Source organism: Thermobia domestica, chromosome 10, assembly GCF_964235325.1.
Source record: "Thermobia domestica chromosome 10, izTheDome1.hap1.1, whole genome shotgun sequence".
NCBI classification, from domain to species: domain Eukaryota; kingdom Metazoa; phylum Arthropoda; class Insecta; order Zygentoma; family Lepismatidae; genus Thermobia; species Thermobia domestica.
The window spans coordinates 37,726,049-37,744,235 of NC_137463.1; the positions used below are offsets into that span (position 1 = coordinate 37,726,049).

The following is an 18,187-nucleotide window of genomic DNA, read 5'->3' on the forward strand; positions in this document are numbered from 1 at the left end:
TCATTTCTACGTTATGCAATTCGTAGCTTAAAGCACGTGTTTGTGCGTGCGTGTGTCGTGGTTTGTTTCTTAAATGCACACGTTTACCACGAGTCTGACTGAATATGATGGAAGAAGGTTAACCAAGGAAACAGAAAAGCGTGAGGTTTCTTGTTGGGAAAATTATAGAGCGGGAGAAGAGTATAAGGACCAGAAAAAAAATGTTATTGGTCATGCAGAATACTTCTTAATATCAAAACAACTTTGTAAAGCAACATCCTTGTTGTAAAGGGTGTAAAAACGTACACGCAAACAAGTTGGTCATTACATAATAAATCATCTAAAATTTAAGTACCTGTTATGTCAATATAATGAGTATGTGTTTTGTTAGTTGATTGTAAGATCAGCGTGTTTTCCCGCGTAGCGTCATCGCCTTCGGTGCGACAGATTCCGGGTTCGATTCTCGGTGGCGACACTCGGTCGCAAAAGAGTACAAGCTCTATCAGGCCACCATCCTGAGTGAGGTTATCTTCATTCACACCAGGCAAATGTCGGGATGGTACTTCACATGCTGGTCTAACGCCACTTCTTTCCGTTCCCAATCCTTTCTTCCTTCTCAATTCCCTAGACAGTGTGATCTTCGAGGGACGTCATCTCTTACACGTGACGAGCTAACATTACCATAGATGCCGAAAGCACACAAATCCTTATTTTTAATCTTAAGACTGTCATATTACCCATGATTTAGCCTGATCGTTATCGGTCTTAGAGTTGGCACTTCTTTCGTCTTTCTTTAACTTTCTACTTCTTTTTCTCATCTGTTGTATTTCTTGCTGCTTTGCTTTTTCTGCGTGCAGAGCCAAAATTTATAAATATCGCGAAGTTGTAATTAAGGTTCTCACTGTGGAAGTGAGTATTTTCTTTGTTGTTTCTATTACTCTTATTAGCTGTTGTTGTTACTCTCATTGCATTGTCGTTAGTAATAATTATATAACATAACAGAATGTACGTGACCCTGCCACTATTTTCGTTGTTGAGAGTTGAATTTATTCTTCATCCGTTCCTATAGTATAGCGGTTTGTCATTTCCTTCTTTCTTTCTTTTTTTTTCTTCTGGCGTTCGTTACTGCTTTTGCTGGTTAAGAGTCTTCATCCCGGCGAAATTAAAATACCGCTAATTTTACAGTAATTATGAGATATCTTCAAATAGATAAAATATAATTGAAATATGGAACAAGAGCGCCCTAGACAATATTATTTTGCGTGAGGTACCGTTATCACAAGTCACCTAGTGGCTTTCCGTTTTCAGCTGTTCAGAAACGCGAAAGTAAATGCCGATTTTCAAAATGGCTCGAAATCGAAAGCAGATAAATGAGTCGTGATAACGGTTTCTCATGTAAAATATTATTGTCTAGGGCGCTCTTGTTCCACATTTCGATTATCTTTTATCTATTTGAAGATATCACATAATTACTGTAAAATTAGCGGTATTTTAATTTCGCCGGGATGAAGACTCTTAAGGGTTGGTCTTCTTGATCCTATAAAGAACCGATATTGTGATTCTCCTTTATCTCTGGAGGTGAGTGTTGGTAGTGGTCGGTTTTGGGCATAGGCCGATCCACAGTGGGTGCAGCGGGTGCACCTGCACACACATTTACTTCGATTTTCAGATTTCCTCCTTTCTATTTTGTATATTTCTTGTTTCCTATTTTTGGGTATATTTGAGTGACTTCTTAAGTCTCTCATAAGTTACTTACCGTGTTTTTTAAGTTCCTTTTTAAAGTAAAACTTAGGGATTATTTTTGCGATCTTATTTTTGCACTCAATAGTGCAGAGCGTTTTGGCAACAATGTTAGGATGTATTTCCCATCTTAGCCTGCACCCACATTACCAAAATCCTGGCGCTGCCTATGGTTTTGGGGTATTGAGCCAATTCTTAGAACAGCTATTGCTTCCTGTACAGTAATTACTACTAACATAGCTGGCACAAAAATTAATGCGTATTGCCTTATCGCACTCTTCTTTGGAGATCATATCGCATCTATTGCTGATATGTGTTTTGCAGATGTGGCTATGGTGCCCGTATTGGTAAGAACTGTGATATATCATGGATTGTTGCTAAGTCATAGATGTTTCAAGCTAGGTTGACTGCTGCAAGGATCTTGTAGCTGTCATTTAAAAAAAAATCTTGGAACCCTACAAAATTTCTCCATGTAAACATAATCTTCAAGGATAAGTTTTATTATGAAGTAACATGTGTCCTATCCAAAAATCCATGTTTCAAAATCCTGCGGTACTTAGGCAACAATTTTTATGGAGGTAGTTATTGAGTACTTCACATTATATGCCCATAGCCAAACTTCCTCTATGAAAATTGTAGCGTGAGTACCTTAGGATTCTAAAACATGGATATTTGGATAGGAAACATATTAGTTTCTAAGTGAAGTCTTGACCCGACTTCGATAAGTCCCATAGTTATGGAGCTATGGACCTTTAAATTTTATTTTTTCATGTTTTCGGCAGCCTATACTCCGAAAGGAACCATTTGTACACCCATGTTGGTCTAAATTTTTGTCTTATCTTGGTGTCAGGAACCACCTCCCAAACGTTGTCGGTTTTGTTTTGAAACACGCTGTAGAATTTATTTTTCTTATGTGTTTTTGCCTTATACGCTTTGTGTACATTTTCAGGTACTTATCTCAATCCTTATTTCTCACTGTTTTCATTTTGAAGATTTTTTTTTATCTCAACGAACAATATATACTTCCAATTTATTTTAATCGTAGTTTTATATTTTACTTCCAGTTAGCTGTTATTTATTTCCCATTCTGGAGCCATGTGGTTTTTATGGATTATAGTCGTTGGCCTTCTAATCTTATATATCTACTTAGATACCCGAATGCCTGCTAGATGTCCTCCTGGTAAGTAGTATGTATAACTTAGATACTAGCTAACAATTGGGTATCACATTTGTAAAACACGTAAACTGCATTTTTAATTGAATAACATTGGTGCAGCATAATTAAGTATTCATAACTTAACAGTGTATCTACTCTTTGTCTGAGAAATCGCCAAATATTGGCAAGGAAAATTCCATAGGTTGCAACAAAATGTAACTGCACAATGTTAACGAATACAGATTGAATTACCTTTATAAATCAAAAACACACGAAATATTAGTAAATGTATTTATAATATAAGTAAGACAAATACTATATATACAAAACAAAGGCGTATTCAGGGGGGCTTCCGGGCTTAAGCCTCCCCGAAATATTACTTACTATAGTCAAGTATATGAAATACCTTTCAGAATTTTCACATTTTCAGGTTAAAGCCCCCGCCGAAAGTTAGCAAAGCTCCTCCCGAAACAAATTCGTATATACGCTACTGTATACAAATTATTCAATTTATTCTTATGTATAACCACCCTATATATAAAAGATATAGATAAAACGTAAGTAAAATAGAAAGGAAAGCAGAGGATAAATCAATGGGACAAATAAACAGATTGATCAACCAATCAGGTTTTGAACCAATTACCAATTTATCCATAAAGTATAAATAGTGTTTTGGGCAGTTATGCCATTTTAGCCTATTTCTGGCTAAATCTAGCCTATTTAGAGAGACGTTTAGCCATACAAATATACGAAATGCTTATAGCCTTAAATGTAGCATATTTTATGAAACTCTTTTGCCGTTTTTAGCTTTTTTATTAGCCGTTAAATTAATTCTAAAAATACCTTTTTCTTTCAATATAAAGTGTATTTTTTTTAAATAGCCCATTTGTCATTATATATTATCGTATTATCGTATCTCTAGACAGAGGGTGTTTTATTACGCAATAATCACTTGTTTTACATTCTTCTTCTCTCTCCCCACCCATAGATTTACAACTACTTAACAATACTTATCAATTCAGAAAGAATTTTAATGACACTCTCGTAAAGGACAGATGTGTGTAAAGGACATGAAGAATTGTAACGAAACTTTTTCTATGGACAACACGCAAAAAATAAAGGAACACGAGTTTTTAATGTTCTGCGGAAAACAGTTTTAGGGGGCAAGCCCCCACGAAAAATTTTGAAATTTAACGCCCGAAAGGTAAGAAGAAGTGAACCGAACTGAATGAAATTCTGCACAGATATTATAAACATAAAATGAGGGAATACAGGTTTCTTATTTTCCTTTAAAAAACGGCTGGGTAGGGCACGGACTCCTCCAAACATTTGATCATTAAATATCAAAAGTACTAGTAACAAATGTCAGATGGGTGTAAAAGACATGAAGAACTGCAACGAAACTTTTTGTATGGACAGTACGCAGAAAATAAAGGAAAAAGATTTTTTTTTTCATTTTCTGCGGAAAGACAGTTTTATAGGGTAAAAGAACCCACCCCAAAATTTTAAAGTTGACGCGAGAAAGGTAAGATGAAGTGAACCGAAGTGAGTGAAATATTGCACAGATGTCGTAGGTTTAAAATGAGGGAATACGGGTTTCGTATTTTCCTGCAAACAAAGGTTGGGTGAGACACGGACCCCTCCAAACATTTGATCACGAAATATCAAAAGTGCTAGTAACAGTGTGTGAGATGTGTGTAAAGGAAATGAAGAATTGCAACGAAACATTTTGTATGGAAAATAACCATAAAATAAATCAATACGAGTTTCTTATTTCCTGCGGAAAAACTGTTTTAGGGGTCAAAAGCTCCCACCCAAAATTTTGAAATTTGGCGCCAAAAGGGAAGAAAAAGTGAACCGAAGTGAATAAAATTTTGCGCAAATATTGTAGACATAAAATGAGGGTATACGGGTTTCGCATTTATCTAAAAGAACGGTTAAGTGTGGCAGGGACTCCTCCGAATCTTTGATCACGAAATTTCATAAGCGCTAGTAACAGTATGTCAGATGTCTGTAAAGGACATGAAGAATTGCAGCGAAACATTGTGTATGGAGAATACGCAAAAAGAAAATGAATACTTGTTTCTTATTTTATGCGGAAAAATTATTTTGCGGGCAAAAGAACCCACCCCAAAATTTTGAAAGTTGACGCCCGAAAGGTAAGAAGAATTGAGCCGAAGTGAACGAAATTGTGCACAGATATTGTAAACATAAAATGAGGGAGTACGGGTTTCGTATTTTCCTTGAGAAAACGGAAGCGTGGGGCGCCGACCCCTGTAAACCTTTGATCACGAAATATCGAAAGTACTATTAGTAGTATGTCAGATGTGTGTAAAGGACATGAAGAATTCCAAAGAAATATTTTGTATCGACAATACGCAAAAAATAAAGGAATATGAGCTTTTTATGTTCTGCGGGAAAACGGTTTTAAGGGCTATAGCCCCACCAAAACTTAAGAATGTTGAAGCCCGAAAGGCAAGGAGCCGAAGTGAATTAAATTATGCACAGATACTGCAAACGTAAAATGAGGATAGAAATATGGGTTTCGTCTTTTCCTGGGGAAACGGTTCCGTTGTGCGCCAACCCCTCCAAACCTTTGATCACCAAATATCAAAAGTGCTAGTAACAGTATCTGAGATGTGTGTAAAGGACATGAAGAATTGCAACGAAACATTGTGTATGGAAAATAACCAAAAAATAAATGAAAACTGGTTTCTTATTTTCTACGGAGAAACAGTTGTAGGGGGCAAAAGAACCCACCCAAAGCTTTGAAAGTTGATGTCCGAAAGGCAAGAAGAAGTGAGCCGAAGTGAATCAAATATTGCACAGATATTGTAGGTTTAAATTGAGAGCATACGGGTTTCGTATTTTCCTGGAGAAAACGGAAGCGTGGAGCGCCGACCCCTCCAAACCTTTGATCACGAAATATGAAAAGTGCTAGTATGTCAGATATGTGTAAAGGACATGAAGAATTGCAACACAACTTTTTGTAAGGACAGTACGCAAAAAATAAAGGAATACGGTTTTTTATGGTCTGCGATAAAACGGTTTTAGGCGGAAGAGACCCACCCAAAATTTTAAAAGTTGACGCCCGAAAGACAGGAAGAAGTGAACCAAATTGCATCAAATATTGCACAGATATTGTATACGGGTTTCGTATTTTCCTAAGAAAAACGGTTAGGGGGCACGGACCCCTCCAAACCTCTGATCACGAAATATAAAAAATACTGGTAACAGAATGTCATATGTGTGTAAAGGCCACGAAGAATTCCAACGAAACTTTTTGTATGGACAAATACACAAAAAATAAAGGAATACTTTTTTATTTTCTGCAGAAAAACAGTTTTAGGGGGGCAAAAGAACCCACACCAAACTTTTGAAAGTTGACGCCCGAAAGGTAAGAAGAAGTGAACCGAAGTGAATCAAATATTGCACAGATATTGTAGGTTTAAATTGAGAGCATACGGGTTTCGTATTTTCCTGAGAAAAACTGTTAGGGGGCACGGACCCCTCCAAAACTTTGATCACGAAATATAAAAAATGCTGGTAACAGTATGTCATATGTGTCTAAAGGCCACGAAGAATTCCAACGAAACTTTTTGTATGGACAAATACGAAAAAAAATAAAGGAATACTTTTTCTTCTTTTCTGCGGAAAGACGGTTTTATGGGGCAAAAGAACCCACCCCAAACTTTTGAAAGTTGACTCCCGAGAAGTACATGTTGTCTCAAAGGTCAAGGGCATTCTTTATTGCTATTTTGAGGCAAAATGTTTCTAAGTCCAGCTTCGGGTATCTTCGGGAAAAAGTAAATCAGGTTCGAATCTCGAAGCCAACCTTTGCAATCGGGAGAAATTTTGCAGATGTGTTTTTCTCCTTTTAAATATAATAAGACTTGTTATTAATTGTATAAAAAAAGCAACATTGATTGAAATACTTAATAATACAATATTTCGAAACTTTGTATTAATATCAGCACATGCTTGTTTGTCATTTAGCTCTCCATACGTAATGATACATTTAGATACGTAAACGAATCTTTTCATATGTGACAGAATGCAGAAAATTAAGGCATAGAACACAATTCTCGCCTGAGTACTAAAATAAATTTTCAAAATAGAACAAAAACGGCGTTTGCAGTGGATATGAATCAGAGCCCTGCACAGGCTGGGCGTGTCCTGTTCGGCCCGGGGACTCAAAGACGGATTGGAAACTAATATTGTCATTTTTTTCCTTAAATGTCCTCCACTACCCCTGCCTTTGCCGTGTTCGTACGGTCTTACTGTCAGTCTATGTTAATCGTAGTGTGTTTCGGAAACTGACTCTTTATTCAAGACTGCAAAGTACTGTAATACTACTAATATTACTACTTCTTTTACTACTACTTCTATTATTACTAGTACGACCACAGTTAATACTACTATAACTGCTACGATTTCGCGTCAGAGTTGACATGTCTGGTGGTACAGAATTTACCTTCTAAGTACAGTATTTTATAACAAGCCTTGTCAAACAGGGTGAAATATCCCTATTTTCATTTTCCAATCATTTTTGACCATAAATCGACTGTTGCGAGGTGTAAAAGGAAGGTACGACAGAAGGAAAACAAAATTATTGTAAAAGCATTATCATCAATATTTTGCATTTCAAAATACGAAATGTTACTTTAAAAAACATAACTTTAAAAGAAATATCTGCTAAAATGAAAGAACAAATCATGGCATTTTAGGCGTGTGCCTAACAGTAATATACAAAATAAATAAATAAATATTACAATACTTTTGAGTGTTTAGATCATTTAGATTAGATATTGGTATTCCAAAGGTAAACAAATGATTTTTTTTTACTTTTGACTGAAAACGTGATTTTGAATTATATATATATATATATATATATATATATATATATATATATATATATACAGACTGTTCCATAATTCGTGTAATTTTCTACAGCACTGGGAGAAGATGAAGTTTTCACACCATTAATATAAAATGTGCCACTCTTATTGAGAAATATCTGAATTTTTCGAATTTCTAAACGAAATAGGAGAAAATTGCTGTTTATCCCCCGTTTGGGAGTGTAAACATAGAAGTTCATTTTCCTAATAGGAGATTCAATGTTAAATTTTGGAAGCAGTTTTCTCCAATAATTATTCGTAGAGATTTTGGGGAAAATGAGTTGTATTTGTTACGAAATCCAAAAACACTCATTCACAAAGCTAGTAAAGCCGTCTGAAACATTATTTTGGGAAGGCCCCCCCCCCTTTCGGAAGCCAAGGGGCGTAAAAAGCTGGTGGGTGATGTGTTACCAAAATCATAAAATTTATTTTCGGAGTGGCAGTAAACGTCAGATGAATCACGAATGTCACAGAATCAATGCTCCAATGCTCCTTACATGTGAGAGTGACTGATAATGGGGCTACAGCCCCCTTTCAAAAGTATAAAAATCACAATAAATATCCTTAGTAGGGACATACGAAACGAAGGTATTATTGTTAATTAATGTGGAGTTTGGCGTCATTGTAGCAAAAGAGTATGCATTTTTGAAATCTGGAATGCTATTTTGGTAACGCACCGCCTTAGGGGGGGCACAGGTGACGAAACATTAGATGATGTATCTTTATAAAAGTTCAAAATTTTGTTCCGAAAATGCCAGTGAGCGTCAGATTATTCAAAAATGTCACAGAATTAATATTCTAATGCTCCTTGCATGTGCCAGTAACTTATATGGGGCTATAGCCCCTTTCAAAAATACAAAAATCACAATTTATATCCCTAGTAGAAATACGACAAGAAGGTATTTTTAGTCAATTAATGTGAAATTTGGTGTCGTTGTAGCAAAAAAGTATGTATTTTTCATGTCTGAAATGTTATTTTGGTAACCACCACCTTATTGGGGCACAGGGTGCGAAGCATCTGATGATTGATCTTTATAAAAATTCAAAATTTTGTTCCGGAAATGCCAGTGAGCGTCAGATTATTCAAAAATGTCACAGAATTAATATTCTAATGGTCCTTGCATGTACCACTGACTTATGTGGGGCTATAGCCCCCTTTCAAAAATAAAAAAAATAATTATAAGTATCCTTAGTATTGACATACGGGAAGAATGATTTTTTTCTCAATTAATGTGCAACTCGGCGTCGGATTAGCAAAAAGTTATGCGTTTACCAAATCTGGAATATTAATTTGGTAATGTACCGGCTTAGGGGGCACAGGGGGTAAAGCATAAGTTATTGGATCTTTTTAAAGTTTCATTTTTTTTTTTTTTTTTTTGGAAAATCCAGCATGTGTCGGATTGATTGCAAATAATGCAAAATTAATATTCCGATGCTCTTTGCATGTGCCAGTGGCTGATATTGAGCTAAAGCCGCCTTTCAACAATTACATTAAAAATTTATAATAAATATCCTTAGCAGAAACATACGGAAGAAGCTATATTTTGTCAATTAATGTGAAATTAGGCGTTGTGCTAGTAAAAATCTGGAATATTATTTTGGGCACGGAGGGTAATTTGGTACTTTTGGGGATCATAGGGAGTGGGCTGATAGAAATTCCAAACTTTATTTTGGGAGTGCTCATGAGGGTTAAATTAGTTGCAAGATGCGCAGAATTAATACTCCGTAGTGCTTTTATGTGCCAGTGACTAATATGTTACTACAGCTATCTTTGAAAAGCATCATAAATTCAATATGATTATTCTTACGGAAAGACCTACTGGCAGAAGCATTTTTTTACAATGTGAAATTTGGCATTATTTTTTAGAAAATAAATGTTTGTGACAATAAGATAATACCCATATGTGGATTTCTTTAAGGGTCGTGGACTCAGAATTTATTTTGCCTAATGGGAGTGTGACATAGGTAAATTTGCATTTTTAGTTAGAAAATACAATAACACACTTTCGCTTGTATCTATGATGGTGCATGTGTCTGGAATTTTATTACGTCCATTCCTCCTTATTGGGAAACATAAAACAAAGGATTGTCCAGAGCGTAGTCATCCAGATATGTTGGAGAAGGTGTTCACAGTGGCTCTAGTAAATCGCATTAAGACATGAATGAATTCATCCATGTCTTGCTCGTTTACGAGAGAATGCCGAATAAAGTAAGTTCATTTTATCTGTCTTACACTTAGATTAATGAAATCTTTAAGCAATTTAGTTAATGACAACGGAGCCAAAGAAAAGTGTTGTTTTTAGAAAGGGATAATATGTTTTCTTGAGTTTGGTATAGCCTGACTCAACCTAATCCTTATCCCTCGCGAGACATTTGTTTTTACTATAACCATGTGTCCATAATATACAATTTCCTGATGTGCTTACATGTGCAGTATACGAGTAGGCTAGTACGTGAAAAGTGCGATCATAAAGTTATGGTGGAAGAAGTAGGGAAAAGATACGCTTTTTCTATGAATAAAGAAAACAATATTTTAATTTTTAAAATATTACTTCTCTTTTCGTTCGTGGTACCTGTGGCATTTTCCATTGTCATTTTGTGTTCTATTTCGAGCTGGTTTGCTTAAGTGTGCGAAAAATATGCTGGTAACTTTATGTATGATTTTATGCTATAAGAAGAATAAAATTTTGTTTTTACTTTAGTTTAGTTTTTAAAAACACAAAATTCTTTGATTATATTCCAGTGATGCAAAAAAAAAAAAAAAAAACGAAACTATATCCTCAATCTGTTACACTGACAGACAATATTCATTTACGCTAGGTTCGAAATTTTAAAAAAATCAAAATATTTTTCTACAATAATGACAAATTGCACATTAATTGTAAAGCATATTTACCTCCTTCCCGCACTTTCCTACTAAGGATATTTACCGTAAATTATGTGATTTTTGGAAGGGTGGCTGTAGCTCAATATCACTCACTGGCACATGCAAGGAGCATCGGAATATTAATTTTGTATTATTTGTGATCAATCTGACACACATTGGATTTTCCAAAATACAATTTGAAACTTTAAAAAGATCCAATAACTTATGCTTCACCCCTGTGCCCCCTAAGGCGGTACATTACCAAAACAAATATTACAGATTTGATAAATGCATAGCTTTTTGCTAACCCGACGCCGAGTTTCACATTAATTGAAAAAAAACATTCTTCTCGTATGTCTCTACTAGGGATATAAATGGTGATGTTTTTATTTTTGAAAGGGGGCTATAGCCCCACATAAGTTACTGGCACATGCAAGGAGCATTAGAATATTAATTCTGTGACATTTTTGAATAATCTGACGCTTACTGGCATTTCCGGAACAAAATTTTGAATTTTTATAAAGATCAATCATCAGATGCTTCGCCCCCTGTGCCCCCCCTAAGGCGGTGCGTTACCAAAATAGCATTCCAGATTTCAAAAATGCATACTCTTTTGCTACAATGACGCCAAATTTCACATTAAATAAAAAAAATACTTTCATCTCGTATGTCCCTACTAAGGATATTTATTGTGATTTTTATACTTTTGAAAGGGGGCTGTAGCCCCATTATCAGTCACTCTCACATGTAAGGAGCATTGGAGCATTGATTCTGTGACATTCGTGATTAATCTGACGTTTACTGCCACTCCGAAAATAAATTTTATGATTTTGGTAACACATCACCCACCAGCTTTTTACGCCCCTTGCACCCCGAAAGGGGGGGCCTTCCCAAAATAATGTTTCAGACGGCTTTACTAGCTTTGTGAATGAGTGTTTTTGGATTTCGTAACAAATACAACTCATTTTCCCCAAAATCTTTACGAATAATTATTGGAGAAAACTGCTTCCAAAATTTAACATTGAATCTCCTATTAGGAAAATGAACTTCTATGTTTACACTCCCAAATGAGGGGCTAAACAGCAATTTTCTCCTATTTCCTTTAGAAATTCGAAAAATTCAGATATTTCTCAATAAGAGTGGCACATTTTATATTAAAAGTGTGAAAACTTCATCTTCTCCCAGTGCTGTAGAAAATTACACGAATTATGGAACAGTCGATATATATATATATATATATATATATATATATATATATATATATATATATATATATATATATGTGTGTGTGTGTGTGTGTGTGTGTGTGTTATAGTATTTTGACTCAGTTCTCTGACCAACGTTACGTTACTTATTAGGAATCTACAATTGCGTCAGTTTTGAAGAGATGTTTATTCTTGTTTTCCCTACGTAGTTCATAACACTTCATAATTTTAGAGAAAAATACCTGTAATGTGTATCACTTCTACTCTGCTGATTTATATAAAGAACAAAGTACCGGTTGGTCGCAAACTGGAATTATTATTTTCCGCTGAGGAATCTTATCAAATTCTCAATCACATTTGGTCGACACATGAAAAGTAATGGCCTTATCGCAGAGGAATGATCACAAGTTGCATGAAATCAATAAAAATATATCCACAGAAAGCTAGGCCTATATTGGTCCGTATATCCACCCAAATTTGTTGATGATTTGCGAATGAAACATCCCAATCAAAATCTCACCGCCCACAATCTCGCCTGGCGAGAATCTCACATAAAGGAGATCTTGCCAGACGAAATCTAGCCTGGCTAGATCCTCGAGGGATAAAACTTAGCCATATAAACTCTTGCGGGACCAAACCTTGCATTAGCGATTTCTTCTGTATAGAATGTTTAAAATATATATTTAAAATATTCACTGTACACTTTGAAAGTAATAATAATTATTATAAATAAACTAAAAGACAGAACATAAGTGATTTTATTAATTTTTAAAAGAGGAAAAGAAAGATAGATAAGTAGTTACTTCCCGGCTTATTAACACTTGCGTCGAAAATAGATCTTTACATTTCACGCTCACCAAATAATTTAATTAAATAGAGAGACAGAACAAGAATTAGGTGGCCATTTGTTTTGGAAAATTTACAGATAAAACCCGTCAACTCAAAAACGAAGAACTTATTTATGTAGGCCAGCGTTTCCCAACCTTTTTTAACTTGCGGCACACTACGGGTGTAACTTGAATTCTCGCGGCACACTCATAGATATTGTTATTATTATTTGCAAATATAAAATACTATGTTTTTTTTCTGTGATTACTGATCTTCTCACAGAGATGAAAGCTCGATCACTGGTTTTCCCCTATGCTAATTCATAATCCTTATTTTTTTATTCTAATTTTAAAATAGAAAACAATTGCAATAAAATATAGGACTGAGATTTTTAAAAAATACGCTTTCTTTTTCGAAAACTGTATCCAACCTTTCACTAAGAACGAAGATCACTAAATAACGAACGAACAAACAAATGTCTTGTATTTTTAACTTTGCTGTTTTAACCAAAACCTTTTCATATTATTGCAATCATACAGCTTGCGATGCGTCGAAGTCAAAACACAGCTGATGAACAAAGTGTTGTTCTGTCATTCACGTGCGAATGAGTGTTCTACGAAGGTTCACTTGACGCGTACCGTACAAGTGCTTCCATTTCTCGGTGTTAGTATGACTCTCAATTGAAGCGTAACATAGCAGCTAACCGTGGAAATGTGTACGAGCCGAAATACCGTCTGCTACACAGTAATAGATGTAGAATAATATATTACAATTACAGTAATTTTTTCCATGGTAGAAATTCATAGTATGTGAAATACAAAAATGTATATTTTTTCCTATGTCTTGCAATTTGGTTGCTATAGAATTCATAATTTTGTTTCAATTTCCTCGCGGCACACCTGCGGTCCATTCGCGGCACACCAGTGTGCCGCGGCACACCGGTTGGGAAACGCTGATGTAGGCGGATAACTTGCAACTCATATAACTGAGATACAGCAATAGAAAGTTTGTTCCATCACCATGATATTGTTCTATATGAACAATGCAATGAACATACGTATTTAGTAAAACTATGAAGTGTAACTTGTATTTATGGACTAAAAGTTATGAAAAATATCTTTTGATCAGTGGCGTATTTACGGGCTATTGGACTAATACCCACAGAAATAATTTCATTATTACGTTTTCGCATCATACGCACAACACAAATGATGATATAAAAGCAATATGAAGAGCACTTATCTACGTTTAAAATATCCTAGTCATTACACAATTTACTCCTATAATAAATGTGGTTTAAATGTTCTTATATCACACTATTCGTGGAACAATCGTGACGCGGAACGATTGTGAAAACTCCTAGTTGAAATTAAGAAAAAATAAGACATAAATTTTTAAAACACAAATTAACAAAACTCAGCACTAAAATTTCGAGACAAGAGCGAAAAAAGTCTTCAATGATCGGGACGAGGCGAGACCTATTAAAGTTAGGAGACGAGACGAGAAAATCTTACTTTTCGTCTCGTCTCATGAGGAACATTATCTGAACGAAGCAGATATCATTCTTGCTTGTAGTGACTAGCTGGAAGATGTTGGTGCATTTTGTGCATGAATAGTCGATTTTATGGCATATCAATTTCCAAGCATATCATCAATCTGTACGCTATTATTGGTTATTAGCCAAGAATAGAACGCTGTAGAATGCATTAGGTTATTATTTAGAAATGAAATGAAATCCTTTAGTTTTACATCCCACTGTTATACCGGATACACTAAAGGAGACTGTGATGATGAGAATGAACACGAAATGCTGTAATGAAGAAAGTGAGAGAAACGTGAGCACCCCAAGAAAACCCACGCACATGGCGTTTGTTCACCACACAGCTTACTTGGCGCGAGCTGAAATCGAACCTGGAACCTCATACACCAGAGGTGAGCACTCTACAACTGAGCCACCATGGTCCCCCTTATTATTCAGAGCATAATAACTGATGTAAAAAGAATTCTTGAAATTCCCCTATCCTTAATCTTTACGAAAATAGATTTAATGAATAATATTTCTTCTTTCTGTGTTTATTATACTTCCAAAGGATGTTATGCATAAGTATTGGAAGTCTAATAGACCGGCTTTGCCTGTTCACAGGTATCAGACCAAAAGCGGTAAAAAAATATTGAGAAGGATTTTCCGGAATAGATTTAGCGTCATAAGAATAGGTTCCATCTCCTCCGTCAATCTTCTATATAAATCGGAAGTGATAGATATCGACTACTTGCGGGTCATAATTCAAAAACTATAATAGCTAGCGACAAGCAAGTTTAGGGAGTTGATTCAATGTCCCTCAAAAATGTGCCATTTCTACCCCTACCTTTCTATCAAAACCGGAACTGGTAGAAATGTACTACTACTTCCAGTTTCAATATTGATTTTCATAGAGCAAAGATGATAAGATATATCGAGAAGCAGTTTTCTGGAATCCATTCACCACCCCAAGAATAGGTTCCGTATCCGTCTCCTCCAACAACCTTATATTTAAACCGTAAGTGGTAAAAATCGACTTCAACCAGTTTCAACATTAATGGCCATAAATCAAAGATGGAAATAACTAGGGACGAGGGGATTTCGGAAATCGATTCAACGTCAAGAAAATTTACCACCTATACCGTATCTCATTATTAAAACCGGAAGTGGTAGAAATTTACTACTATTTCCGGTTTCAATATTGAGTTTCATAGAGTAAAAACTGTCAGAGAGGTCGAGAAGTGTTCGGGAATTCAAACAACGTCTCAAGAATAACCTTTCTTTCTTCCGTTAATCCTGCATTGAAATCAGAAATGGTAGGAATAATCCGTTTTCGTTTTTAACATTGATCGTCATAAAAATAAATTGGTAGTAGATAGCGACAGTTTTCGAAAATCGATTGAGCATCTTAGGAAAAATACCGTCTTCACCTATTTCTCTCTACTGAAACCGGAAATGGTAAAACAATTTTACTCTTCCAGTTTCAATATTGATCCCTATAGCTTCATAGAGCTCCCTCAGGCCTATGTGGATAGCATACGCGTCTTTGGCGCGAGAAACCCGGGATCGATTTCCGGTGGGTTCGTATTCCCTCACTGTAGGTCCATGTCTCATATAGTCTCGTATAGTCTCATATAGTGTATACCTGCTGAACGGTACTCGAAGCTGAAATCAAACTAAAATCAAATCCATAGATCCATAGAGCAAAATCAATAAGTGATATCCAGAAGCATTTTTTTATTATTATTAAAGTTCACCCACAATTTTCTTCTGTCCCACCACGCGAATATCACCAGGATGATGTACTCCCCACATATGCTCTGCCTGATTTCCACATTTCTTTTCCTTTGTTATTAATGTTTCGGTATAAAATGGCCTTTCGGCTCCATTTGACATTTCGTTTTCTAAAATAAATATTAATTAATGCATTTAAATTTACTCGTCAGTTGTGTGTGTGTGTCTAACACAGCAGCGGTCTATTTCTCAAGACTACTCGTCTTGTAATTTTTTTTCAGAATCCATCAAATATCATGACGCAGAAATACTAGAATAATAGTAAAATTCATTTCTAAGTACTATTGCTGACAATTTTAATTTGCCGCTCTTTTACAGTATATGCAATTGTAAAATATTTGATTTTGAGAAGTTTCACTAGCATTAGAAGACTAGTAGTTTTGAGACATAGGCCCCTGTAGTCTCAAGTTTGATTTTTAAAAAAAGGAAAAGAATTGGAAAAGGAAAGAAAAGGAAAAGGAATTGGAAAGAAAAGAAAAAATTCTGGATGCCATTCAAAACGCAGATATGTAAATAATATATATATATATATATATATATATATATAGTAAAAGAGTCGTACGGACCGTTCTTTATTTTTACTCATTTCTAGATTTATTAGACAATTTTGATATAAATATACCTAACAGACAGTAAGTACCAGCATTTAGTATGTCGTCCGTTTTTCTAAGACTTCTCTTTGATCTGTATGTAAACTTTTGTCAGTTGATGCAAGAAATAAGCGAGTTTGCTCTACGCTCTACAGTTCGAAACTGATTTTATAAGATGAATAGACTTCCCTCACTTGAAAACAACATAGACAGATTTTCTGAAACTGTCGTACGTTGTTAGCTGCAATATTCCTGTACAGGTAATTATTCGCGGAGATGTTTACGTAAAATCAAGGAAATCTCTACGATCTATGAAGAGAGACAAAACACACTTTGCTCTTATCTGCTGTCAATGTGCATTCCACCGGTTTCTTTTTCTCCGCGGACAACACTAAGTTCACGCACGTGACCTAGTGAGGGCAGAGAAAGAACGAAATCTACCTGGTTATCTTCCTTTCTGCACTGTTGCAAAATGCGGCCAACATCTTAAACAGCTTTTAAATGGAAGAAAATTAATTTTTAATTAACGCGCTCTAATATTACCTTAGCAAGAAAAAGTAAAAGTGAACATGCAATATTAATACTAATAAACATTGACCGAATTTTGATCTCTATAAAATAAATAGTTTTTTATAAAATTTTGGAAAGAAACATGCTATGTTATTATATATATAACGTTCCTTTCGCGTTCCCCCTCAGTTTTTCCCCTACTATATACGAGAATTAACATTTCCTTTTATACTTATTATGGAAATAAAATGAATACTCAGAACAGTTTTGGTTTTCAAACACTTAATGCCAAGAAGGAAGCATATCTCCATGAAACAAGCATATCGTTTTTCTTATTTCTTTCTTTCTTGACTCTTCTAGCTAGCTATCTACTCGATCGCCTGAAGGCAAAACATCGTACAGCAAACAAGCTGATTCGACACGTGCCAACGACAGTACGAAAGTCTTGATTTTAGTACTGAAGCTACACTCAGGCAAAAAAAAAGCAAAATGCCCGCAGGCTTCTGTGCCTTGTAGCATTGTGCTAATAAAAAACAGACACAAGGTCAGTTGTGAGTTGCTTACTTTGTAAAACACCTGATAACACTTTTATACAAATCGTTGTTGTTTGAAGCCTCTTTATTCCTCATAAAAACAATACATCCAGATTTACGAAAGCCCACAGGGATTGTATTAGAAAGTTAAAAAATATCTTTATCATTCAGATCCTATATTATTATTATTATTATTATTATTATTATTATTAGTAGTAGTAGTAGTAGTAGTAGTAGTAGTAGTATTACCACATAATATTTTTCGTTAGTCCTTCCAGCAATTAATACTTAGCAGCAGAAGTAAAAGTGCTTGAGAATGCAGGGACGCCGTCCCCCACCTCCAAAAAATGTGTACGGCGTCCCCACAGTTCCTAAGAAATGACAATGGGCAAAGATAGGCATGGGGGACGGCGTGACGTCATGCCGCTACCTACCGTTCAGGATATCGATACAAGAGTTAGTAGGACAGCTACTCTTTATTGATAAAAATCGTAATTTGGCGGTTATTAAAAACAATATTTCTGTGTCTAGAGGTAGAAGAGACGGGACCATGGAAGTTACTATTGCCA

The 18,187-nt window shown here is 35.3% G+C and overlaps 1 protein-coding gene across 2 annotated transcripts in view; it reads left to right on the plus strand.

The window, feature by feature from the left end:
• Nucleotides 1–18,187, plus strand: part of LOC145661965 (methyl farnesoate epoxidase-like) — a 188,674-nt gene that overhangs the window by 131,574 nt on the left and 38,913 nt on the right. For both annotated transcript variants that reach the window (XM_081727313.1, XM_081727315.1), the window contains exon 2: nucleotides 2,784–2,899. In XM_081727313.1, coding sequence (XP_081583439.1) covers nucleotides 2,815–2,899 — 85 coding nt within the window. In that variant the 5' untranslated portion in view covers nucleotides 2,784–2,814. The remainder of the gene's footprint in view (nucleotides 1–2,783; nucleotides 2,900–18,187) is intronic.